Genomic DNA, 27,975 nt, shown 5'->3' on the forward strand with positions numbered 1-27,975 from the left:
TTAGAAATAGAATAATTAGCAAACATAGCAATATACTGTAATAGTTGTAAAGAATGTACTATGTTCCATGATTTTTAAGGCACTAAAAGTTATTCAAGATACTATAATACCTACTAAAATTTAATGATTGGTGGCAGGTGTAACTGTCTGACCTCTAGTGGCTATAGCTTATAGTTGCATCTCAGTTGACTGAGTTTAAAACAAAAAACAAAAAACACTAAGGAAAGAAATCTTCTTGGATCCTAATAATAGAGTTCTACAAGTGAATGTATGATTAACTTACCTGAAGTTATGCTAGTCTAATTGTCAGATTACTGCCTCAAAGAACATAGTTCAAAACCAACTTTGTTAATCTATGAGTGCAGGTACTTGAAATGTGTCCACAGGTTGTACTCTGAGGTCTAAGAGCCAAGCAATCTCTACAGCATTTTTAGGAGACATACCCAAGTTCATAGGAAGCTACCATCAATGTTCAGCAATATTTCATAGGCTTACATGAAATATCTTTAAAATATTGATAGGATACCTATATATGATAGTGTATATTTTTATTAGATGTCTATGTGAATAATATGGCTTTCTTAATATAAATGTTTGGGTTTACTGAATATTGTCAGGTTCTAATTGACAGCATTACTGTATCTTATATATTCTACCATATTTTTGAGACACCTCATCTGAGTTAAGGGTGCCGTTTGTGACCGGGAAACAGGTTGAAAGTGACCAACAGTTTGGGAACATAAACCCTCTGATGATTCTGAAACATTGAACTAACAGATAGTACATTTGATATGATGCCCGAAATTGAAAAAAGCTAAGAAAATTTGTATTATCTTAAGGTTGAATAATAAAAAAGAAAACATTCTGCCATGTGATAGTAACATATTTTCCTTTGTCTTTAACAAAATATACTGCCATATTGGATGTGAACTTTTTTTATACTTTGTATCTCAAATTACTGAAAACTTACTTGTCTCAATAGTTTAATAAGCCATAAACTGCTAGACATTTATGGCTAATGGGGGTCTCCAATGATTTTTTTAATTTCAAATACCACAGTAATTATAAAGTTGCATATACCTTAAAGCCACTTCTGTACTAATAACACTTGTAACTCTTTTAAGAAGATGTATGAGAAATGGAACAACTAACAATTACTACATCTTGTCCTCCTTGTCCATTTTCCTGCTGTCAGCACCTTCTTTAGATTACCAAGAGTACTGCACTCTAATTTCCTTCTTTTCTGCCTGCTGTATGGTGCATTTCTAGTGCTTTGTGTTTCGTGTTACCATAGAGACAGGAGGTGCTCCAAAGCCCCAGGAAGATGAGTGGAAGCAGGTCTTTGAGGAGAAACAGTCCCTGCTGGCAAGAGATGCCTTAGGCAGGAATCTATAGCAGTAAATGGAAAGAGGGAATTGTGTGGTCTGAGCCGATTGAATGTCCACAAATTCTTAGGAAGCACAGGCACAGCCAGTGCTGCATTAAAAATGAGCTGTTTACAGAAACCAATTTTTCAAATATCTCAGTGCAGCCTGGAGTTTCATAGGAACCAAACTTGGTATTTTATTTGCAAGAAAACAACTGAAGTGACATTGACCTATTCCTTTTACTGTTTTCCTCATTAAAAGGGAGCACATTCTAAGAAAGGTCCTCTTTGCCTGACTGACTTTGCCAGTCAAAAATCTCACATGTAAAATGAAGGTCGATATTCTTTGACTCAGCCAAAACCATCAGAAGTCAAATTGCAGTTTGAGCACAAGGGACTCTACAGTCAGCACCCAAATTATTGATCCAAATATGCTAGTTCTAGAAATGAGTAGTTTTTATATTTACCCTTAATTGTCATATACTCCCTACATGTTTTAGATAACTTAAAGTTTTTAAACATTTCTTTCAGGAGAATGCTGCTAAAGGTTTAAAAATAATACAAGTTTTTTTTCTCTTGCCTTTTCCTTAGAGATATGACGTAAGGCCTTTCAGAGAAAAGGGGAAGAATAGAAAAATAAAAAATTTAATAACAAAATAATGAGAGATAGAATTTTAAAAGAACAGATGTTTTGTGAATTATCTTTAAAACCAATCTTTTTTTTTTTTTGGAGTGGAATAAGATCCATGCTCAAGGTGTATGCTGGATTTTTGTCAGAGATCTAACAGTCTGAGCAGGGAAGGAATTCAGAGAAATTCAGAAAACATCATATTTCTTCCTCGGTTACCCATGCAATATTCTCCTTTGGGGGAAGAAGGCCCATGACCTGTAAATCTGTAAATAGAATAAGGTTGAGTAAGGTCCTCTGAGCACTCACTTTCCTCAAACTGCCAGTAGGAGGCAGTAGTGTACTAGCCTGAGCTACTCTCTTTAAGGTGATGTCTAACTCATGCCAGATTTCTTTTTTTTACTCATTCTCTAGAAATACATGAAACTAAAATCTTAGAAATAGTTTCAGGTTTCATAACGAAACTTGGTGCCATCAATCCAGTACAAGATAATGCTGCTGTACTATGAATAGAACAATCAAAAGAGGCTAGTCTATCAGCTTCTAACTGTGGCAGCTCTGAACCTCACCCCAATATAGGTCCTGATCCAGTATGATTAGGAGAATGGCAAGGAACAAAGGTCAATCTCATTTTGGAAAGAAGGAGAATTACACTTAGTAAGTTAGATCCTTCTGATTTTCACTGATTTACTAAAATGTGTACAGAACTATGAAGTAAAAGAATAGTCTCTGAATGGTAACCTCATCTCCCTATGCTTAGGTGGCTAGGTAAACATATGTCAAAACATAGACGTTAACAGCAGTAGGCTTGTCATTATTAGCATTCAAGTTTCATAAGTGTTTTTTTAATCTTTAGCCACTGTCTATTTTGCCATTTACAGAAGCGACAGAAATTCAAAATACCTAGAAATATGTGTTTCTGCCTCTGTATACAAAACAAAATCACAGTGAAATGCTAAACATTGGAATATTGTATTCTTTCACTTGATTGTTTTTCCTTCTGTAATAACTGATTTCATTAATAGGTTATCTTTCACTTATTGACGTAATCTCAGTAGGCTATTGATGGAGTTTGGATGTACTGTACTCCCAGAACTCATTTGGAAATTTGATCTCTAATGTGGCAGTGTTGGAAACTGATTGAGTCATGGGGGCAGATCCCTCATGAATGGGTTAATGCTCTACCTGGGGGAGAAGGGGTAGTGAGCGAGTTCTCCCTCTATTAGTTCACAAGAGAACTGGTTGTTTAAAAGACCCTGGCACCTCCCCTCTCTCTCTCGCTTCCTCTTGCAATGTGATCTGCCTGTACCCACTGGCTGCCTGCCACTTTCCGCCATGAGTAGAAGCAGCCTGAGGCCCATGCCAGATGCAGCTGTCCCAGAATTGTAAGCCTTATAAACCTCTGTTCTTTATTAATTACCCAGTCTCAGGTATTTCTGTTATGGCAACACAAAACGGACTAATACAGCTATGTATTTGGGGATTTTTTTATTTCCCCGTGAAGTTCAAATAGCACATATTTATTTGATGCCTAGCAATGGTTAGCATACAATCTGACTAGTGAACAAAGCCAAGTTTACTAGTCCATACTGGAGTGGGGCTTGTGATCTTGATTTTAGTAACTTTTGCTCCAGCCAAGTGAACTACAAATCCCTAAATGGTGGCTTATAAATAAATGAATTATAGAAGTATTTTTAGTAAGTATGGGGAAATGAGCAATACTAATTTCCATTATAGTGTATATTATTACCATTTAAATTTTAACTTTTAACTAAAGCTTAAACAAGTGTTTATTTTTGTCATAATTTCTAAATTCTTTTTAATAATAATTATTAGCTTTATAATAGTACAAAATCCAACAAGATAAAGTTACTTATTACTAATATTTTCTGTAAAGATATCCAACTCAAAATATGTTACAGATAATAGCACTTTCAGAAACTCCAGTCTAAGACCTGTGCTTTCTGTGTGGTAGGTAGCCAAGAGCCAAAAGTGGCTTCTGAGCTCTTGAAATGTGTCTGGTCTGATTTGAGAAGTGCCGTAAGTGTAAAATGTACCTGATTTGATTTAGAAGACTTAGTACCAAAAAATATTTGTACTATTTTATTTGCTTATATGTTGAAATAATATTTGACATTATGTTAAATGAAATACATTATTGAAATTAATTTTACCTGATTTTTTTCATATTTAATGTGTTTTTCTAGAAATTGTTATCTTGCATGTGTAGCCCAGTTTTATCACCCTCATTAAATTTCTATTGGACAGCACTGTCCTAGACTTAATGCTGGGTCCTCAGAGAGACAGAAAGCACAAAAAATGTACATTAAGCCAAAATAATATATCATCAGCTAAATTTCTATCCAGGTAATATTATTCTAAAGTGTTTTCTTTGGAAAAGATTGATATAAAATATTAAGTGAGACAAGGTAATAAAATGATGCCACTCATGAAATAAGGTACTCAGCCCTAGTTATGAGGCAAGCATTGTGCTAGGGCTTGGGGATAAAGCAGAAAAAGATACCCACTTTCATGGAGCTTATGTTCTAGCAGGATAGGTCACAGTTAGATCGATGTTCTCTTAATACTTGAAGATATTGCTGTTTTGATATGGCTATGGAATATATATTTATTGATAGGCTAGGGAGAAGCAAAGGAACATTTCTGTGTGTACAATCATACATAAAATTACTGTAATATAAAATGATCTTCAACATAAATGTATCCCAGGATTGAATTCTCTAATGCATAAAAACAGATTGTTTTAAGCAAATTCTTACCAAGCATATACTGAAAATCAATCTCAAGTATTAAGTCTACATGGAAATTTTTTAAAGATTCTATTCAAAAAGATTCTGTGAGCATATAAGTGTATTGTTTTATAGTACAGGACACCCTAGTTGGCTTTGTTTTTTTCTGGAATTTTGAACTGCTATATGGATATAATTTTTCATGTTCATAGTAGAAATGACAGGATCCTAAATGTTTTAAGGGCTTAGCACCTAGCATAATGGGCTAAACACTCACTAAATTAACTAATAAATTGACTTAACTCCAACTCATGATCTCCAGAGGAACAGTTGAAGAAACTGTAACTGTTTGGCTTGGAGAAGAAAAAGTTGGGAGAATATGATACCCGTCTTCAAATAGTTGAAGGGCAGGTGGGTGGAAGAGGAATTGGACTTACTTAATGCAGCCCTAGTGGAAAAAATTAGTAGGGACAGTGACTAAGATTTCAGGGAACACTGGCTAAATATAAGGTAAAACATGTAAGGTAAAACATTAGAGCTCTCCAAAGGAGGAGTATACTGCTATATGGGATTATGAGGATATGACTGGATGGCTTCAAACAGGCTGGACAACCACTTGATAGGGTGCTAAATAAATGGAATTCAAGCACTGGATAAATGGTTCTGCCAAGTAATTAAGGGTCTTTCTAATCCTAACATTACATGATTCTATGAATCGAAATGAAATGGAATAGAAATAGCATATGTTACTCATTCCAAACAAACATCTGTACATTCGAAATGTCTAATAAATGTTGAATTAGGAAATATAAGAAATGAAGGAAAATACCTGAAAGCACACTGTAAGATACTAATTAGAAATGGCTTCAGAAAAATGTTTAGGTCCTAATGTGTTTATTTAGCGGTTATTTTCCAATACAGCTCCCAGGTGATTAGCACTGAGGATCGGCTTCTCCCCAAACCCTTCATCTTAGTTAGTGAAGTGCTCTTTCCAGTTTACAGTATGTCTATTTGTGTTGGTCTCATCATGTGCCCCCAGAACTGTAAAGCCTAAAATTTGGATTGAATTTGCCAGAGGCAAATAGCAAAGGCTTTGTGGCCTTGGCAGTTCATGGACTTCTCTAAGCCAATTTCCTTGTCAATACCTATCTTTCAGAGCTGTTATAAAAATTTTAAAATAGCACATAAAGGGCTTATTAGATATATAGTATGTGTTGAATAACTGTGCTATCAAATCATACCCTTGTATTATTTCTCTACCCTCTTCCCTCATGAACCAGCCATCAACTGATCAAATTATTAATGTGTGACATCTATTAGCTGACAGGCAATTACATGCTTTAGAAATATTTACTTAATGGCTGCTAAGCCACATACTGGTAACACCAAGCACATAGTAGCCTGAGACAGCTGTCAAGAACAGATAGCAGAAGTGGTAAACAGATACTGCGGTTGGCTTCAGTATATTCATATGATGAGGAAGCTGCTTTGGACTTGAAGTTTGAAGATGTGTTATTTGAAGTAATGGTAGGACATTTATGTAGAAATATTTGGGGAAGTCATGGTGGACACCATATTGAAGCTGTCATCAGGGCTGAAAATGCAGGTGTGGAGCCTTCTTCCCAGAGGAAATGGTTAAAGCTGTGAGATCCTGGTAGAGAGAAGTAGAAAAGGCAGAAAAGTGGGCCAAGGATATAGCTGTGAAAAATGGCCACACTGACAGATATGATTTTTTGGGCAGGGTTGGGAGGGTAGAATAAATTACCAAAGAAACTTAAGCAGATAATTCATATAAGAATTGCAAATATCAATAAGCACATGAAAACACACTTAGCTTCACTGGTAATCAAATAAATGCAAATAAATTTTCTGGAAATAACTAACTAACTAACTAACTGACTAACTAACTGACTGACTAACTAACTAACTAACTAACTGGACGTGTCAACCAGGCATCTGAGGACTGGAGTTCTGTCTCTGATGCTGCCTGAAAGTTATGTCTGCTTCCTCAACTTTATGTAAAACAAGGTAAATATACCCATATCACCTCTCTTACAGGGGTGTTAATAGAATCAAATGAGAATATGGGGAAAGTGTTTGCAAACTACAGGATAGCCATATGTTAAGGTAACATTGATACTATTAATTATACAATAATAATATTCAAAGTTATGAATAACATTCTGCAATGACTTCTGACACCAACTACCTGGAGTTAAGCCAAATTTCACAGGTCACAAACCTCCAAAAGACTGCCCTTGCTTCAGACACCAGCTACAAGTTCGGGGTCCCCAGGCCACCTTCACTTCTGACCCACTAGCTAGAAATTCAATGGTTCCTACTACCTGCATCAGTTTCAATAATTTGCTAGAATGACAGAATTCAGGAAAGCACTATACGTACTATTACAGTTTTATTATACCAAAAGGATACAAATCAGAACCAGCCAAAGGGAGAGATGCATGAAGCTTTTGTTGTCCTCAGGGATGCATCACTCCCAGCACAATGACGTGTGACAGTACACAGAGTACTGGCAATCAGGAAAATTCACCTGAACTTGAGTGTCCTGAGGCTTTGTTACTTAGGCATGATCAACTGAATCACTGGACATATGATTGAATTCAGACTCCAGCCCCGCTTCTTTCCTTGGAAATCAGGCTGATATCACTTGGCTCAAAACCACAACCCTCTAATCACATGACTGGTCTTTCTGGTTTGGCCAAACCTCATCCCGAGCCATTCATTACCAAAAACTATCTAGGGACCCATGTGTCACCTCATTAGCATAAACTGTCAGTTTATGGTATCAAACTATAGGTCTGAGGAGCCCACTATGAATAACAAAATTCCGAGGTTTTAGAGGCTACCTCCCAGGAACTGGGACAAAAGCCAGGCAAATTATTACACACATTCTAAAATGTTGCAAATGTAAGAGAAAATGAGGCATGAGAAAATTCCATTGAGTTTAAGAATTTTGACACTTTTGGTAATCTCGTAGGGAACAATTTCAATCAAGAAGTATGGATGAAAGCCAAATGAGAATTGCTAAAAATTGAACAGAGAGATGAGAAAGAGGGAAGCAGATATGGAGAGGGTAACCTACTACAACTCAGAAAGATAAGCAGTGGGATAGAAAAGTTTACCTTACCATTCTCTTTAAAGGAAAGAGGCTGGACTGATCCTGGATGTCCTATGCTCAAGAGCCTGCGCCATCTAGAGCTGTACCCTCAATTAGGAAGGCTCCGTATAGGACACTGGCAGTGCTGTCATTGAATTTTTATTTAAGGATAGTGATATAGAAAAAGACTGAAAAGATGGGTATATTTGAGTTTCTGCAAAGAAAGTACTAGTTTGTCAATTACCGCATCTATTCACAGGTGCCTTTTTTATCTTAATCATCCTCTGCTTTGTCTTTTTTTTTTTTTTTAACACAGGAGTACTTGTTTTGTTTATTTATTAGGTAATTGGTTTCAATAAGCGTTTCCTGGTACTCCCTAAAGGATTTTAACTATATACAAAGTGCCCTTTTGCTCTTTTTATCATTTTTATATATTTTCAATACATAAGATAAAATAAACAGCAAAATGAAATCAAGGGAAGACAATTACTTATAGCATCAATAAATTAGCAGTGAGGAAAGCCACAGGGATCTGGGCTGCAGGTGGCCAGCACTAACTTTGGTATCGCATAGATTAAAAACATAGATTTGTCACACACTTTACTATCATGTAGACCCAACAGTGCTTTTAAAATTATATTTATGGGTCGTTTTTTTTTCTTTTCTTACCAAAGTGAAGCCATTCCTGAGATGAAACAAAACAGCTACTTAGTAGGTCAAAGTAATAGTTAAGAGCAAAATGTAAGGAATTGTAAGAACAGACCAAATTTCAGGAAGACTGAATAGATGCAGTCAATTTAGGACACCAGAGCTCTATATTCTTCCTCCTGTCAAGGCTGCCACAGGCTCGTCGTTGACCACAAAAGGCAGGAGCTCAATTTTATATTTCATCTGAGAGTTGGCACTTCTAAGAAGCCAGTGCCCATTAGAACCACAATGTGATGGGGGATCAATACTGACTTAAAGGGAATAATGCCTCTTTCTGAACCATAACTGATATTTCCTGCAGCTGAGAAGGTTTCCCCAAGGGCCTTAGCCTTGCCTTCTTACCTCAAGAAGTGGAACAACTGCTGGCTGAAATATTTCCTCATTTAGATGCCAAGTTGCATGTATTTATATTTACCTTTTTAAGTCAGCAACTTTCCTGGTTTCTTGTGTCTTTTGTGTTACCAAGAAACAACGGAAATGTTAGGGCAGCACTGTGGGTTTGTTTTGTTGTTGTTGTTGTTGTTGTTGTTTAGCTTTGTCATCCAAATCTATATTCTGCCAAAGGTCATTTGGGACCCAACACCGGATGTGGTTTAAGGGCTTTATTCTCATTTTTAGTACAGTGGGTTCTCTATATTTAAAAGCCATTCAACTTTCCAACAATTTTCAACATTTCATTCAGTTTCAGAAAAAAAGGTGCGGTGGGACCCCAGATTCCATCCTCTCAGTAAGAACCATATGAGGAACTGAAATAAGTGAGTCCTCCTAACTTAAAGGAAAATAGCCTGTGTATTTCCACAGAAACGCAAATACAATATGTACCAATTGGATCCCCTTACTGATCAGATACTAAAAATAGCATCTGGTTCTTTGCCTATCTGTACTACAAGCCCCTGTGGCCCTGGATATTGGCAGTCATCCTAAATACATCATACAGAGACATCAATTGTAATATCTTTAAAAAAAAAAAAAAAAAGCCTGGGATTTGATTCATAAAATAATAGCACGAACTTCCTCTCTTTGGAGAATTAAGCAATCATTCTACTTTGCCCTGATATTTTTAGTTTTCATTTAAAAATGTGTATTGGTAAGGATTGGAGTTGAGGAGAAATAGAAATGCTTCTTTTTATTGAAACCCCAGCCTTACCTTTCTTTGAGTCCATGGGCCCAAGTGTGTCATCTTGTATTTGTAACTGTCTGATTTCATAGGAAAAGGATGAGTCCACTTGCCTCAAATTATAATTTATTTATGCCTCTGTGCACCTAGATAGACCTGTCTCCAACTTATACGGTTGTGGCATCCCCCTGTCATTTGGAAGTCAGCCAGTTAGAAACTAAGTGCAGTTTTTGCATGGAATTTTGGTCTCTGGCCTAGCCCACACAAAGCCACCAATGACAAACCAATGCAAAAGACACCTGCCCTTGAACCAGCATTATAATAAGATCTCTATGTAAAAGGAACCAGCATTATAATAAGATCTCTATGTAAAAGGAACCTCCAACCTGGGAGCTTTCTCTACCTGTCATCATTTTCTCTAGTTGCATTGGGCTAGGCAACTCATCCAACCCTGTTTCATTTATCTGCTTTGCAATTTAAGATGTGACTCCCTCAAGTTCACAGTTTTGGTTTCCCATGGCTGGGGACAACATGAGAGGAAGCTGCGGACTGGGATGGGGGCTGCTGGGGTGCTGAGAGATAAATGTGAGGGATGGGAGTAAAGAACTGTTATCTAGGAATTCCTAGCAGAGCTGTAAACTCCTTCTTTCAAAAGCCCTTGTGCGTTTTCTTTTTTATTTCTTTAGTAGTCTCAGCAACAGCCTCTTTCCTTTTTATACCGTCTTGCCTGTTGCTTCTCACCTGAAACCACAGAGGAGTTTTCCATCTTAGTTTTTCTCTTATCATTTTGTCCCTAAAGCAAGCCTACGGCTATTTTGAGTTTTCTCAGAAGGATAGAAATGCTCTTGCTTGCATGGGCCCATTCACTGTTATTCATCTAAGCCTCCAAAGAAGTTCAAAGACCAAACACTAAAAGAAAACCCAGGCTGTGTTGGACATTTCATCCTTGGATCTGGTATAGGTCGAGTAAAGGAGGACAAAGCTATCCAAATGGATATGCAGTCCTTGTTTTTTGGCAACACACAGTTCATTAGTGACCTTAACAAGAACAGTTTTGGGAGAGTAAAGGGTCAAAAGCAAGACTGGAGTGGTTTCAAGAGAAAAGTGAGAAGAGAGGAAGTATGGGCAATTATTTCAGGATGTTTTGCTATAAAGGGAGCCAAGAATTGAGGTAGGAGCTGGAGTAGGATGTGGAGAGAGATTTTTTTTTTTTGTCTAAAGATTGGGGTTATATACTTGCATGCTGAAGGGAATGGCCACAGGGAGAAGGAAACCTTTACAGTGCAGGAGAGAGAGGATACAGCTGCCAGAGGGATGTCTTTGGATAGACAAGCGAAGCAGTATCTGGTGCTCACCTTGAGGGCTCATCCTCACAGGGGAGCACAGAAGGTTGATTGATCCTAAGGGGAGGGAAGGAATGCATGTGTGTGCAGCAGGTAGATCAGAGATGTTGGGGGGGAGCTTGTGGGTGTTCTCTTCTGGTTGCTTCTGTGAATGAGTTAAATGAAAGTGAGGGAGGACGTGTTGGAGGTTTGAAAAGAGAGGAAAGGTGTGAAATAGTTGTCTAAAAGAATAGAAGGGGGAATGGACTAGGGAATTGTAATGGAATTAAGGTCGTGCTTGACATTTATAGTCATGAATTTAAGTGAGACCAGGAAAGGAAAGCAGGATGTGTGTGACCTTGGACATACTGTAGGAAGGTAGTTTACATAGGTATACTATCTGCTTTACAAAGTTATTACGAGAATTCAATGTGACAGAAAGCATTTTGAAGTACAGGACATCGTTATTATGAAACTTAGCTTTGAATTACTTAACACTTTTCTTTGGCCAAAAGCTTTTCAAATGTCTTTAGGACAGCCTCAAGTCTCTCTAGAGACAGCATTTGGCTTGTGCCACCAATTTACTCAGTAACTACATCTAAGCAAGTGACTTTACCTCCTTTTGCTTTCACCCTTCAATCTATAAAATGAGGGTGGTAACACTTAAAGTGCAACAAATACTTTATAAATAAAGGTGCTATATGAATACACACTATTCATAAGATGGTATTTCAGCCTCACTTGGTACGGTCACTAGAAAGTCAGAAAGGTCAGCGCCTCTGAATAAGCCCTCAGCCTTGGGTGGGAGAACCTCCTTTAGAAAGCTTTGAAAGAGGAAGGAGAGGACCTCTAAGTAGGTGTCACCCATATTATTTCCTTTAATCCTCACAGGTACTTTTCAAGGTTGATTATTAGAACCTGAGACTTGAAGAGGTTATGTAACCTTTTAAAGCCAAATGGTAGAGCTTGCATTTCAACACAGATTTACCTCAAAATCTCATTCTTTTTACTTTGCCACGTATGGAATTGGGCTTGATACAGTATAGCCATGGAAACTACAGGATTTTATTTGCATGTGTGTGTGTGTGTGTATATATATATATAAATCTACTCGTTTTTGACAGCATGCAGCTCATTAGTGAACATTTTTCATACATATATAATCTCCTTGTTTTTAACAACACATAGTTCATTAGTGCACATATTCTTTTCATATTCCAGACCCATATCTAAGCCAATTTAATCTCTTCTCTGCCATCAAACATTCAATTAGAGTTGCCCAGTAGCAGAATAAACTTGTTTGTTGGAGATATCGTCACAATGAGTTTACAAGAAATCAAACGACAGAAGATAGGACCAGTCAAGGGAAGGAGCAGTAAGCTGACTAAAAATCTGGACTTTGCTACAAATGCAATTTTCAAGCACTCTCTGAGGCAGAAGGGTGGGTGCTAGAAAAAAACATAAATTTATGTGGTCATAAGAACTGCAGGTATATGTCCACTGTGCTCTTTCCTACAAACACAGTATGTACATTAGAAGCCACAGAGCATAAACTGCTCTAAGAGAAAATCACTGCTCTATTAGATTTTGATTTTTGAGTAACAATTGCCCACCTGATAGAGAAGGTGATAGGAAAAATGTATTTATTTTCTTCCAACAGCTAAAAGGTGATCATACTTCTAAAATTTGTTGAGATTGTCCAAGAAAGTGTGTAAAATACTCATCCATCACTGGAAGCCCCTGGTCAGGAAATGACAGTGCAGTAAATATCTTCAGCAGCCACCTTTTAATGTACAAGCTGTTTTCAGTTGGAATTTTCAGCACTCACATAAAACACACTGTCATGAGTGACTGCTTGTGCTCCAAAGTCATTACTATTGGGATAATGGAACATCTCTCAGCGAATAACCAAAAAACTTTAAATGTCATGTCAAGTTTGTTGAAGCCATTTTCAAACCCTGTTCAAGGTTACATGAATATTGAGGGTATCTGTTTTTTACCAGTTTGAGATATATGAGAGAGATCACTCATAAGGCTGTGCAATGTGAGATTCAGTTAATTAAAAGAAAATCTAGGTCTCTTTGGGAAAGTCAATCAGCCACAGCCATTTAATCATTAGCTACTGCACCTCCTCACAGCCTTGATAAGTCAAGATCACCATCTCTTACCAATAAAAGGATATATGTGCGTATGTGTGTTCATGCATGTATGTATAGATGTGTATATAGTTGACAATTAAATTATGACATAATCATGGTCTCCTAAGAAGTTTTAACAATTTGCCTGCCAAATTCATTTTTTCACTTAAGGAAAATTATTGACTTTTAAAATTCTTATTAGAAACTTTCCTCCTTGGTTTGGTTCAAAAAGGAAATTAATCTCATAATTATTTGAACTAATGCTTATCTTAGGTCATAGAGTACGGAGATACTTTCTTTACCCAACACATTTATTAGGCACCTACTTTGTAACAGGGCCATTTTAAGCACTGAAGCTACAGCAGTACTTAAAATAATGTCCCTGTTGTCTTGGAGCATACATTCTCGTAAAGTGACAGACAGTGGACAAGTAAACAAATATATGATGTGTGTGGTGGTCATGCGTTCTCTGAAGGAGAAGATGGGAGAAAGGCAATAGACCAATAAAAAGAGTGAGTGCAATTTTAGATAGAGGGTTAGGGGAGGTCTCTCCATTTAGATGGCATTCTAGCAGAGACCTGAAAGATATGAGACCAGGCCCTGATAATTACCAAGTGACAAGCATTTCAGGCATAAAGAAAGAAGGAAAGAGGCACTGGTGCTATTGAGATGGTTATCTATTATATTTTATTCAATTTCTTAACCTCTGTGTGTTTATTTTAAATCTACCTTACTCTGTTGAATGTTTTTAGTTTAGTCTAAGAACTGTTTATTGAAAATAATTATTTTAAGTTTACATTTCATAAAATGCACAGTCCTTATCATAGTGATAAGTTTTCTCTTTCTTTCTTCCTCACTGTAGAAAATCAGAAAATGCAGTTGACAGAAGGGTCACGTTCACACTACAATATCAATTGCAACTCAACAAGGACTCCAGTCACCAAGGAGCTTAATTATAATCTAGACACTCATACGTCTACAGGAAGGATCAAGGCAGTTGAGAAGAAGGAAGCCTGTAATGTAGAAAGCAACAGAAAAAAGGAAATGGAACTTCTTGGCTCTGTTTCTAAAAATGAATCAGTTCCCGAAGTTGAAGCCCTGCTGGCAAGATTACGAGCCTTATAAATTAAACTGGTAAAAAATGATTAAGCCAAATATAAAGCCATGCTCTAAGCTATAACACTTGAAAAAATTGCTTTTATATAAGTTACTTTATATAGTTTTAAATTATGATATACATTAGAAAATAAAGCTAAATACATGATTGCAATGCTTTTTCTACATACTTGAGGTTTTGGCTTATTCAAGAAGGTAAATGGGTTTTAATGCTTTTTATGGTTCCTGGTATTCATCTGTTCTATATTTGGTGGCTAAATTATACATATTGCTTTAGAGAGCAGGTAGGTGGCCATGTGTTCAGCAATGTGTCCTCAGAAAATACCATCTTTCTAAGACACGGTAATTTTTACTTTACTATTTTCAACATTAATGAATGTCAAATCATCAACCTCAAGTCATGCTACATATCCATGTATAGTCCATGTATATTATTTATATAGGCCCTGGTTTCTCCTTAATTGGGGTCTACGTGCTACCAGCATAACATCAAAAACATGTAACTGATGATATCAAAACTGCAAGGAAATGAATGGTAACCTCATGATCATCATTGTCAAGTTCATGTTAATTAGACTCTGTAGGGGACTATAAGCAATTGAGCACATTTCCAAAAGTGATGCAATGAGAATGTATGCACTCTCTCTACCAAATGCATGTTCTTTTGTATAAAGTGAATATACACAGTGTTACAATGCTGCTGAAACTCCTGGTCTTAGCCAAGTGAGCATTTTTCCCCTGGTAATTATGACACCGGGCTAAAATTGCCATTTTGAAACTTCCCAAGTAACAAATTTCTTGATTTTTGTGGACAGACTTGTAATTCCAATATTTTGATATGACAATCACTAGCTTTGGCAAAAATCTGAATAGGTGTTCACATGCAAATGTAATTTTACCTCATTTGGGCATCATTGCTCTGTTAATTCCATATAAAGAAAATAAACTTGCTACTTGCACTAAATGAAAAAAGAATTGCTTTCTTCACTCTCTCTTTCTCTCAGTGAACATCTTCTTTGGATAAGCTGGAGACAGACTGTGCTATGTGCAGTCTGTCTTAAGCATCTATTTTGCTTTATTACAAGTGATAACTGAGTGACTGCTCTTTTACCTTCAGTTAAAAAGCAGGTATATGGAACTAGTCTGGTGAGGTCCACTGCTTTTATGTCCTTAAGTTGCCACCTCCTTTCAACTCTAAGTTAATAAAGTTAATTAATTAGAACTATGAACCAGCCCGTTTATAGACACTGAGGAACAGTGTGTTATCCGTAGCCAATGTAGGAATAAATTTGTTCCTGTATATATTGCTGAAATGTGCATTTTGCCTTCCAATTGCAATTTCTATTTTCCTGAAAACAAATCTTAAAAATCAAGAAAAGTGAAGGACATTTACACATTTAGGCATTCAGCAGCCCTAATAGCTGCTGTTTAGGAAAGTTCGATGAAAGAATTCTGACTATCAGTTCTTAATGTGCTTTTGCAAAGACTTGGGCTTTCAGAAACAAAACTTAAATTCAACCAGATAGTTTGGACATGCCGGGCAGCAGGTAAACACTCTGGGAACTTGGAGGCACATGGCAGCCACAGGGGAGAAGATACCTGGCAAGAAAAGGGGAGTGAAGATGACACAGACTCCCAGGGGCAGAGGAAGGCAGAGAAGTCCAGAAACCGAGAGGCAGGCCCAGAGCATCTGCCCACAGGAGCTGAAGGACACTGCAAGCAAGAGGACCTGAAGCCTGAGGCAAACAGAGCAGCAGCAGCGCTGGCCTCCTGCAGGTCAGCAGCCAGCACTCTCTCTCCCTCAATGACAGGAGCTAGTTCTGAGCAGGCCTGAAGAGAAGGACCAGAGCTGTGGAGAGGAAAACTCAAAATGATTGAGAGAGGCAATTGCCAACTCAAGGAACAGAGTGTTTCCTGTTGGAGCTATTTTCTTGGTAAATGCCCCTTCAACAATGGGCTAGGGGTATAATTAGTATTTTAAAATTCATAATATTCCTTTAGGCAATTGTAGATGAAAACCATAGCAGTGGCCTTTAATTTGAGGGTAGACACTGAGGTACAATTTTGTGTTTCTAAGCAAACAAAATTTTTTATTTGAATTAGCAGGTATGATGGTTAATTTTGTGTCAACTTGACGGGGCTAAGGGATGCCCAGACAGCTAGTAAAACATTATCTCTGGGTGTGTCTGTGAGGGTGTTTCTGGAAGAGACAGCTTTTGAATTGACAGACTGAGAGAAAGATCCACCCTCACCAATGTGGGTGAACATCATCCAATCTGTTAAGGAATTAAATAGAAGAAAAAGGCAGAAGAAGGCAAATTAGCTCTCTCTGCTTGAGCTGGGACATCCATTTTCTCCTGCCCTTGGGCATTGACACTCCTAGTTTTTGGCCCTCTGGACTCAGCTTGGGATTTATACCATTGGCTCCTCTGGTTTTTGAGCTTGGACTGAATTATACCACCAGCTTTCCAGGCCTTCAACTTGCAGATGGCAGATCATGATTTGCTATAGCAGTATTTAAAATAATGTCCCTGCTGTCTTAGATCATACATTCTGGTAAAGAGACAATGAACAAGTAAATAAATATATGATGTGTCCATCAGTCATGAGTTCTATGCTGGAAAAGGTGATGGGAACGGGATAGAGCAATGAAAAGCTTGAGTACTATTTTAGATGGATGGTTAGGAAAGTCCTCTCCATTTAGAGGATGTTTGAGCAGAGACTTGAATGAAATTCGGCACCAAGACCTAATAATAACCAAGTGATAGCCATTTCAGGCATGTTCCATCTAGGCCAATAACAAACCCTGAATAGATTATTCTCCCCTTTCTCACATCAGTATAGAAAATTTGGCTAGAACACATAGACAACTACATGATCATTGAGCTGTCCCAAAGCAAAGACCTACTACTGAAATGAGCAGGACTGAAGCCATGTTGGGACCTAAAACCACATAGTCTCTAAGAGATTTTAAAAGGACACAGTTCTTTTTCTTGGCACTCATTTCTCTGAGTTCCCTCTTCTCCCATGGTTATTTGATATTCTGAGCCTTGGTTATGGGGCAAGATGACATTATTTACATGAATGTAAAGTTGTTTTCCAGCCAGCCTGCAGCTGCAAATTTGCAGACCCTGGGAAACCAAGTAAGACATCAATAAAGCTATGCTGATTCCACCCCTCCAGCAGGACCATGAGGTAACAGGAAGGTACAGGAGCAGAAACTAGATGGAGTTTTGGCAAGATTTTGCACCTGAGACCTTGCTTAAAGCCCTCACCACTCACATCCCCCTTCCCTCCTGCTTTTCATTTCCCACATTCCATTCCCTTGGAACTCTTTAAAACTCAGTAAATTTGAGTCTTTGAGATGGCTTTAGCCTAGCCATTCTCTTTCAGGTTTACTGGAGAGATGGATTAGCCTAACATTTCTCCTCGGGTCACCAGTATTCCTGAATAAAAGCTGACTTCCATTTGCACCAACATTTGACTTTTGAGTGGTCTGTTTTTGAAAGGGATCAGGCAGCCAGATCTGTGTGCTCTGTAACACTACTGCTAACAAGTTTTCCCAAGTAAATATTTAAGGTAATTTTAAAATAATGGAAGCAACCTCATTATACATGTTCGTATGTCCTTTTTTGTTAACATAATTTGAATATTTAAACAAAATATATCAAAAACACCTGTTTATATGAAGAAGTAGACATATCCATGATTCATATCAAAATTTTCTGGTAAATCTAGAAAATGCAATTACTTTTACCAAGTTGCTTCAAAATGCTTGGTTGTTAACATCCTACTTATTCAAAACTAGGAATTATTCATGACTTTAAAATGCTAGTTTGGCAATAAATGATTATTTCCTGAGTGATTCATTTTTATTTTAAAATATCATAATCTAATGTAGATCTGAGTTTACAAGTTAGAAACTAAATTGCTTTGATGACCCCTCCTCCTACAACCAGGCAGGCTGCCCCTGCCATGGGGCCCATCCCTGCCATGGGGCCCATCCCTGCCACGGGGCCCCGTCCCTGCCACGAGGCCTGCCTGGGGTTCTGAGACATGGATCTGGGGACAACCCCTGATCCCATATCCAGGCAAGGAGCATGCCAAAACACCACTTCCACGTGGGTAACCCACCACATCCACCACATAGCCACAGCTGCCACAAAACAGGCTAGATGCCACAACCACCATGCAGATGGCCTGCCAGCCACTCACGTACATTGACACAAGGAGAGTCACCAGCAGAGACCAAAGAAAAGAGGAGGGTGTCTCTCTCCACAAAGCCCATTCCAGAGTAATAGAAGCAGCATCTATGCTACAATAATAGTGGGGGACCTGAAAAAACCTCTCAGCACTGGGCGGATCATCTAGGCAGCAGAGTAACCATTACTCTTTCAGAAGGAGAAAACTAGGATTATCAGAGGGGGGAGGAGGGAAGGAGAGGGGGATGGGGAGAGAATTAATAAGGGGCATAAAGAATAAGTACAATTCGTAATAATGTATATGCTAATTATATTGATTTGATCAACATAGTCAATGTTGAACTCCAAAAATATGTATAATCAATTATGATTCAATAAAAAAATTAAAAACAAGATTTAAAAGCAACATATCAAAATTTATAGGACGCAGGGCTCATGCGGTACTTAGAGGAAAATTTATACTTTAACACCTGTATTAAAAATAAGAAAAATCTCAAATCAGTAATGTAAACTCCTACTTTAAGAAAATAGGAAAAGAGCAAACTAAACCAAAAGCAAATATAAGTAGGACATAACAAAGCTTACAACAGAAATATATGAAATAGGGAATTAAAAAACAATAGAGAAAAATCAACAAAACCAAAAGTTGATTCTTTAAAAAGATCAACAAAATTTGCAAACCTTTATCAGGATTGACCAAGAAAAGAAAAAAAGAAGACTGAAATTACTAAAATCAGAAATAAAGCAAGGGCATTACTACATTGTTATTATTGGTTTTTGTGGTTGTAAGATTTAGTTTCTTTCTCTTTCTCATTTACATTTTTGTTCTCCTAGTGGGTTTTGTTGTTTCTTGTGTATTCATGATAGTGATTATCATTTTTTGGATTCCAGATGCAGAACTTCCTTGAGAACTTCTTCTAAGGCTGGTCATGTGGTGGTGAACTCCTGCAGTTTTTGTTTGTCTGGAAAATATACTTTTTTCCTCATTTCTGAAGGATAGCCTTGCTGGGTACAGTATCTTGGCTGGCAGGGTTGGTTTTTTTTTGTAAATAGTGTTTTGAGTAAATCATCCCATTTTCTTCTGGCCTGTAGAGTTTCTATTGAGAAGTCTGCTTTTAGTCTGATAGAGGCTCTCTTATAGGTGACTTGATGCTTTTCTCTTGCTTGTTTTAAGGTTCTCTCTTTGTCACTGAGCTTTGCCAGTTTGACTATAATGTGTCTCGGAGAGGATCTTTTTGGGTCAAATATGTTTGAGGATCTTTGAGTCTCTCCCTAAACCTGGGAAGTTTTCCGTTATTTCATTGAATAGATTTTCCATGACTTTTCCTTTCTCCTCCTCTTCTGGAACACCCATGATTCAAATGTTTGTGCACTTAAGGTTGTCTGCTAGCTCTCTTAGATTTTCTCCATTCTTTTAAATCCTCTTCTTTTTTTTTTTTTTTTTTTCTTTTGTCCACCTGGGTTATTTCAAAAAGACTATCTTCAAGGTCAGGAATTCTTTCTTCCGTTTGTTCTAGCCTGCTGCTTAAGCTCTTGGTTACATTTTTTATTTCACTGAGTGAATCTTTAAGTTCTGTGAGTTCTGCTACATTCTTTTTTAAGGTATTAATCTCTTTGTAGATTTCCTCCTGCCTATCCTGGGTTTTTTTCTCATTTCATTGTTATCTGAGTCTTCCAGTATCTCGGTGAGTTTCCTAAAGATTGTTGATCAGAATTCCTTTTCAGTCATTTCAAGGGTCTCCTGTTATATAGTGCCTGGTATTTGAGAATTACTGTATTCTTTTGGTGGTGTCATAGTTTCTTGGGTTTTCATATTTCAAGTATCTCTACATTGATGTCTGGTCATCTAGTAGAACAGTTGCTTCTTCTGTTACTGTGGAGTGGGCTCTAAGGAAAGGGACATTCTCTTCTTTTTCTGATCTCCACTGGTGACTCTCCTTGTGTCAATGCATTTGAGTGTCTGGTGGGCCAACTTCATGGTGGCTGTGGCTACTGCTGTAGCATCAAGCCACTTTTGTGGCAGCCATTGCTGTGGTGGAAGCTGCTGTGAGCCACTCACACAGATGTGGTGTTTTCAGCATGCTGTTTGCCTGCTTCCAGGCAGGGGCTGCTGCCCTCAGCTTCTGCCTAGGATCCTGGGCATGCTCTGCTTCTTGCCTGCTTCTGGGCAGAGGGGGCATCTCTTGGCTCCTTTTTCTTTTAAATTAATTATTAAAAATTTTGAGATGCAGGAATTGTAGTTGGCAGTGACCCAGTAGTCATTTTTGTCTGGTGAATTTTTAGATGGTAGTTGTTACGTGCCCTTACAAGGCATGAGTATTCTCAAAATATCTCCTAGGGCCAAATGGTTCCACCATTTTGCTCTAAGAGGTACTGTTTAGCAAAACATATGGAGTTGTCAAAGAACTTCAGAGACTGGATGGCATTTCAGAATTGAACCCAAATCTCTCCATAAAATGAAAATAATGGGATCTTAATCCATAAAAGTTTGTTACTCCTAAACAGTGGGTATGAAGTGGGTATGCAGGGAAGGTTAAAACTAGGATGGGGTAGGGTATAGGGTTTGAAGAAGAACAAAAGCCAGCTGTGTCTTCTAATTAAGATTTGATTGTAGAGGATTCTCTGTCTCCTATTCAGCTAATTATGTTTGAGTGTCATATTTTATTTCAACAATAGCCGACCTTTAGGCATCTCCAAGGAGAAAGAACTTAAAAGAAATCTTGATTTCTATCAAGAAACCTTAAAATGATTGATGTTTTTCCCCTACTACCCATTTTGAAACCTCACCATTGGGGAAAAAAAAAAGTTTTAGAAGCTCCAGATATTGCCTCCTTATAATTAATATTATGAACATTCTCTGTGTTCCTATAGATCCATATTATTATAGATTTCCTATTTGAAATTTTATTTTTTTAAAGGCATTCTGATGATGTAATTGGATACTAGATTTTGGATTGTCTCTTCAGAGCAGATTATTCCCTTTATTTTACAACAGCCTTTTAAGAAAGTTTATTAGTAAGTTTCTGTTATGTTATTTTTTTTTTTCTTTTTGGCAGTATTTAAAAGTTGAGTCTTTACATTTTTCTCTGGGCATTTTTATCCTATGTTATACTTGGATTATAAAACTATTTCTAAAAATTTCTCTTTTCTCCTTGTTTTCTAACTATGTGTTACTAAAGTTTATTTTTAAGATGACTCTCCAATGAGAATCTATCTAACCTTAATATTGTATGTATACTGTGAATAGGTGTGATTGAAGGTCAAACTGAGGCCTGTGATAGGAAGCTGTAATAAAATAATTAGACTAAACAGATTGAAACAAATGTTCTGGTGAATTATTTCTTGAAAGCAGAACTAAGTTCTCAGATATGTATATTCCAATTAATATTTCCCCAAAGTGTCTGTCTTCTTTTTCACACACATGGCTGGTTCTGGTGGAATATGTCCATCTTTGCATCAAAAAACCAGAAGATTGACCATAAATATTTAATAACATGTATATTTAATTTAATATACTTAATGTCTATAAAAGCAAATATAGTTAGGTACAGATATATATTAGCATATGGAAATGTCTATTTACGTACTTTGTAATTATTTCCTTTCAAGGTTCTATATGTATAAAGCATTTTCTATTCAAATGCATTAAAATTAGGCAACAAAAGCTCAGGCTTCATAATTAAAATACCCAACCCATCTGGGAGACTTGGTTTTAAAATGGGATGTTTCTTTCCTTTCCTTGTTTCAGGTAACAAACACGTGGCCCTTTCAATGCAAAACCAACTAGGTGTCTAATAAAAACAAACGGGTTCCTCTCCAGCCTGAAAAAAATGATATTTTCTGTGGAGGGTCACATCTTGAATCCTTTCCTTTCCTTAATGACCTAACAAGAGCCATTCAGTGATTCTAAGAGTCATGACTGACATTCCATACCTGTAGCCTACCCAGAGCCTAAGAGTCCAATTTGACTGTGATAATAAATAAAATCTTGTCATACTATTATAGGATGTTTGGCAAGGACAAGAATTAAGGCACATTTATAACTCCCAAAGGAATCTGGTGATATTTCTAACATGATCTCACACATCATTCTGTCCTGCCTGACCTTCCTTGTATCACCCTCCTGAATTATAGCTTGTATCTGTCACCCTCTCCTCCTTCCAGTCTCTCCCCAAAATAAAGGATTGCTGACCTGAAGGAAACTATTTTTTTTTTGGCAGCTGGCTGGTAGGCGGATCCAAACAAACAAAAAAATCTTTGTAAGAAAGTCGGTTAGAATGTCCTGGAAGTCACTCCATGTGTATTCTACAGAACATTCACCGCCTTTGTTAGATTAAATGTTGTATCTCACTTTATGACATTAAAACTGAAGGTCTCTTAGAGATTAAAAGGCCTCATGAAGAAGTGTCCAGCCTCGGTCCTTAATAACTTCCGGGGTCCTGGATGTTATAGGAAACATGCCATGCTCACCATGTCACCAAGTGTGCCTCCCACTTCGATGACTCGTTCCTTTATCCCAGCAGTCACCGGGGGGAGTTTACTCTCAGGCATTTCTTCATGAATCTGCCTAGAACGGGAGTTGTTTTGGATGTTGTAATAGCTTTTCTCATACTCTCCAGAGAAGCTTAACAACTTCTGTCTGATGAGCCAAAAGAGGGCACTCTTATATAAGAACAGGCACACCTCAAGGACACTGTTAAGCATGAAGATAACAGTGGCACATGGAAGTGGCAGGCACGCTTGCAGAGATCAAACCCCCTGTTGGCGGAGGGCAGCCTCATGTAGGGCCCCCCTTCTGCGGGCATGCCCCACCTACAGCAGGAGGAAGGCCAAGGTTGCTTTTGAGAAGCCCCAGTCTTCCTAAGAAGCTGGACTTTTGCTACCCTTATGGCTTCTCTTTCTCTGTTACTGAGCCTCCTTGGAGCTGTAGGTGAACAGTAATAGCAAAATGTGTCACCCTTCCAAAATGTCACCCTTCCGAGGAAGTATTTGCACTTAACTTACATCTGACGTAAGGGCTGGAAGTCTACTAACAGTGAACTGGGAAAGAAACAGGGAATCTACGCTCCCGTATTAAACTGAACCCCAGATCACACCTCCCTGTGGAGTTCGTTCAGTCTGAGCACCCTTGTTCCCACCACCCTGGTCTTCAAGGGGAGCGACTTCCCCTTTAATGCTGCGGTCAAGGCATGGACAAAAGTTCCTCCCTTGGGACTTTCAAGACTTTACAAAGCTCTGAGTAGAAAAGTAGAGGGATAGATAGAGGCAGCAAGAAATATAAAGACATCCAAGCTAATAAACAACAGTTTTCATCCTTCACAGTAAACACACCCCTCCCATTTGGAGAAGCTGGTGAGTGCAGTCTTCTGGTAGGACAGCAGATGATGAAAGGGACTGATCGCCCATTCCTGAGGGACAGTTCAGCCTTTGTACAGCTTCAGGGATCCTGCAGAATAGCAGCCATTGATTCAGTCCCAGAATTATATCCCACTCATCCCTGAGGATTGTTTGGCCTTTCCTAAACTTCAGAAACAGGAAACCAGGCCTTGCCTGAAATGCATAGTGTTGTCAGCCAAGTCACTGACTTGGTCCCTGGGTTTCGTGTCTTTGTTGGTTTAGATTTGTGGTTCCAAATATGATGTGGATGGGCCGGGGGGGGCGGGGAGGAGGAATTGGTAAAGGGACACAAAAAAATCAACTACATTGTATATTGATAAATTAAAAAATAAAATAAAAAGATTTATGGTTCTTTTGCTATAAGCTGCATGATGCTAAGCAGCAACCGCCATCAGAAGTCACACTCGCTAATGGCCCCACACAGTGCACTGACTTGAGAGAGTGGTTGGGGACACATGCAGAGAGGGCAGAGAATAGGGAGCATGAGATCAGAGGAGGTTTGCTGAATGGTGCAAGAAGCAGGAGTCCTAGACGGTGAGGTCTGGAAGCAACACTGATGCATGAGTGTGCCTGACTGTGTTCAGAGGGAGGGACTCACAGAGCACAGGAGAGCTGCCTGCACATCTTCAAAGGATTCACATGGAAAGATAATGAACTTATTCTCTGTGCCTCCAGAGGACAGAGCTAAGGCCAACAGATAAAAATAGAATGTATATGGAAAAGCATTTTAACTGCAGAGCTGCCCAATGATGAGAGAGGCTGTCTTTCAAGGTCATGAAGTCATTGAGTCTCAGAATTCCAGCAAGTGCTTACGAAGAACATTGGAGGTCACCTCATTGGAACCCCTTGTTTGCCATCTGAGGGGGACGTGACGTGCTCCCTGCTGGAGCCCATGTCTGCTTGATCTTTCACTCCTGCCCTCTGCACACAGACTCCCTCTCCAAGCAGAGACCTGACTCTGGTTGGGAGATAAAAAGGAATCTATTACTCAGGTAGGAGGTTGGCACATATGAGCTCTGAAGGACTTTATCTCCCCTAGAATCAGTGTTCTGTGACTTTGTGGAATCATAAGTGGGCACCCGAGGCTTGGGGCTAATCGCCTTCTTCATGCCATCACAGATTCTGCTTCCTTATCTCTTTGAGGGACATGTTAACTGTCTTGGTTTATTCATGGGCCTGCAGCAGGTCTTGCAACTGAAATAAATCCTGCCCTAGAAAGGAGTGGTCCGGACAGGCAAACAGCCTCGGGGAAGAGCCCCTGCTAGTATCCAGGCTGGTGTGTTCCTCGGTCAGAGCGGCAGAGGAGCTTTTCCCACCTGGGGAAGTGCAGTGAGTAATAAGAACATTGGCTAACATGGGTTGCACACTTCCACGCCAGGCACCATTCTAAGCACGTCGTGTGTATTATCTCACTTTATGTGTATGACGACCTTATAAGAAGAAATTGCTATTGCAGATGCATTCTACCAGTGAAACATGTGAAGGCACGTAGACACATTAAGTAACCAACCCATGGTCACACAGCTAGTAAGTAGTGAAAAGGACAGAAATTTAGGCATTCCCAAACTCTAGACCCTGTGATCTTAAACTACTGTCTCTGCATGACTTTAAACTGCCTCCTGGGAAAACACCAGGCAGGGATCAGTACCAAACACCTTGCTTCCCACAGGCCCTTGCAGATAACTCACCACTCAGTTTCCTTATTTTGTTCCAAAATGCTCTGAATCTCTGAAATACCTATAAACCAAAGATGAAATTGATAAATTTCTCATCTGAATTCCTGTCATCTCTGCTTCTCTTTGAGTCGAATATTTTCACAGAATCACATAAATTTAAGGTGAATAAGTTTAAGCATGAACATTTGCTGCCATGGTTGGTCAAAATGACCAACAGTTGACAGGAATTTAGGGGCCTTGGAGATTGGTTAACTCACCAGGCACTGCTCCCACTAGGAATGCTTTTCCTGCACAGACGAAGAGCCTGTCAAGCCCTCCATGTCTGGAAGACTCGTGAGATTTCTACAAGTGTGGTATGTACAAGAGGGGAGTTCTTCCCAACCCGTTAGCCTCTCTGCAAAATAACAATGTTCATCATTTTTGTTTTTCCCTTGGCTTCCTTTTTTCTTTCCCTCCTTTCTTTCTCAATTTAGGATAAAATAGAAACACAGTACATAAGTAGTAACTTTGACAAGTCTTATCTTTTGCAGAAACAATCACTTTGTTTAAAATAGGACTTTTAATGGTACCTAAAAATTAAAGTACATTCAAGTTCCTTTTATTAATTCACAATGCGTGACGTTTTTAAGGAGACTGGTCCACTCATAGAAGTATTCTCACACCTTTGATTAGTAGTAAGCTTTGCATTATTTCAAAATAATGCATTTCAAAATAACACGTTTTGGAAAATTTCTCAAGTTTTTCATTTGGATAAGTGGCAATTTATATTCCAATCACAATGAAGATAGGAGATTTGTTGTGGATGAACTGAACTTGGTATGACCCTCCACAGGTATGTTTTTTCCATTCTATAACCAGCAATACTGCCAAATAAACAACTGAATTTTTTATTTTTTTCAAAATATTTTAACATTTACTTGTACATATTTGTGGGGTCCAATATGTTGTTTCAAAACATGCATATACTGCACAATGATTCACTTAGGGAAGATGGCATAGTTTAAACAATTGGATTTTAAGACAATTTAAAAAGCTCCTGTTCTTAGTAAAGCATTTCATTATAAAGTTTCTATCTGTCCATCCTTTTTGTTCCCACAGCTTAATCCTTCTCAAGTTAAAAGTTGCTGACATAATCTTTTGCACACAGATCAGCAGCATATGTATCCATTATCTGATTTGCTTACCGAGGACAAGAGCTATGTTTTGTTAATCACCGTATCTTCAGTGTCCTGTATGATACCTAACATAAAGCTTAATAAAATTTGCTTCAACTATGTCAAAAATAATTAATGAGCAATCTGTTTAATGAAAGAAGACTAAGAGATTCATTTGAGGATGATCTTGGTTTATTTAGACAACTCTTACCCTTTTGTTAAACTCCACGTATGTATTTAAAACAGTGATTAGTTGCAAGAGCCCGTCATAAGCTTTCAGATGTCAATCCTTAACATAAACCCATTCATTCAATAATGCCAGGGACTGGGCTAAATACTGGGGGTGTAAAGCTCAGCAAACAAACATAGCTCCTGCTCTGGAGGGGTGTATAATCCAACAGAGAAAAGACAAAGGATAAGTATGCCTGGTAGAGGAAGGACTTGCTTTGGGAGGAGAATATAATGGGAGGCTAACTGAGCTGATGGGGGATCAGGGAGCTCTCCTGACTTAAGTTGAAACTGAGAGGATGGGCAGAACTAGGCAGAGACATGAAATGGTGGGAGAGTAGAAAGAACAAGACGTATGAAGGCTTTGAAGAAAGAAACAGCATGAAATTTTTATTTAAGGACACAAAATATGTCTGAGATTGATGGTACACTAACCGAGCTAGCATACTGCTTCTTCTATAACACACAGGTTCATACATTTTTCTTGAATTTTTTTTTTTTGAGGGGGTTGTATAAATTTGCCAAGCCAACTACAAAAGGAAAATAATAATTACTCATGGTATCGAACTTTAAGTTGTTTCATCTTCATAAAAATATACATAATTAAATCAAAAGGCCTCAATTTTTATTAATTTTAAATGCATCAAGATTTCTATATTTAAGTTATTCTAAGATGAACATCTGTTATATTAATTATCGTAAGAATTAGTCTGCATTAAATTATCTTGGTATTTAAGGCGAGCACGTCACCTCCCTACTTGATACCTTTTCAGTATATTTCATGTGTTTATTTTAGAAAGTAACCATAGAGTTTGAGATTAAGTCTGTCACTCTCATTTTTAACACTGCTGGTACAAAATGCCATTAGATCACCCACATCACTGTGGGATGCATATTCTTTAGAAGTGGTGGGAAGAAGAAATAAAGAATTTGTAAAAATAGCCATTTTGTCTGATTTTTCAGAGAACTCTTTTTTTTCCTCCACAGATGCATACTTAGACAACTACTAACAGTTGTGTTTTGTCCATGCAGGCAAGGTTGTATCCACTCGTGAG

At 38.1% G+C, this 27,975-nt stretch overlaps 1 protein-coding gene across 4 annotated transcripts in view; it reads left to right on the top strand.

Moving 5' to 3' along the window:
• Positions 1 to 14,272, top strand: part of DIAPH3 (diaphanous related formin 3) — a 493,080-nt gene extending 478,808 nt beyond the window's left edge. For all 4 annotated transcript variants that reach the window (XM_063102549.1, XM_063102550.1, XM_063102551.1 and 1 more), the window contains one exon: positions 14,010 to 14,272. In XM_063102549.1, coding sequence (XP_062958619.1) covers positions 14,010 to 14,272 — 263 coding nt within the window. The remainder of the gene's footprint in view (positions 1 to 14,009) is intronic.
• Positions 14,273 to 27,975: the final 13,703 nt, after the last annotated feature.

The sequence above is a fragment of the Cynocephalus volans genome, chromosome 7 (genome assembly GCF_027409185.1).
Source record: "Cynocephalus volans isolate mCynVol1 chromosome 7, mCynVol1.pri, whole genome shotgun sequence".
Lineage (NCBI taxonomy): Eukaryota > Metazoa > Chordata > Mammalia > Dermoptera > Cynocephalidae > Cynocephalus > Cynocephalus volans.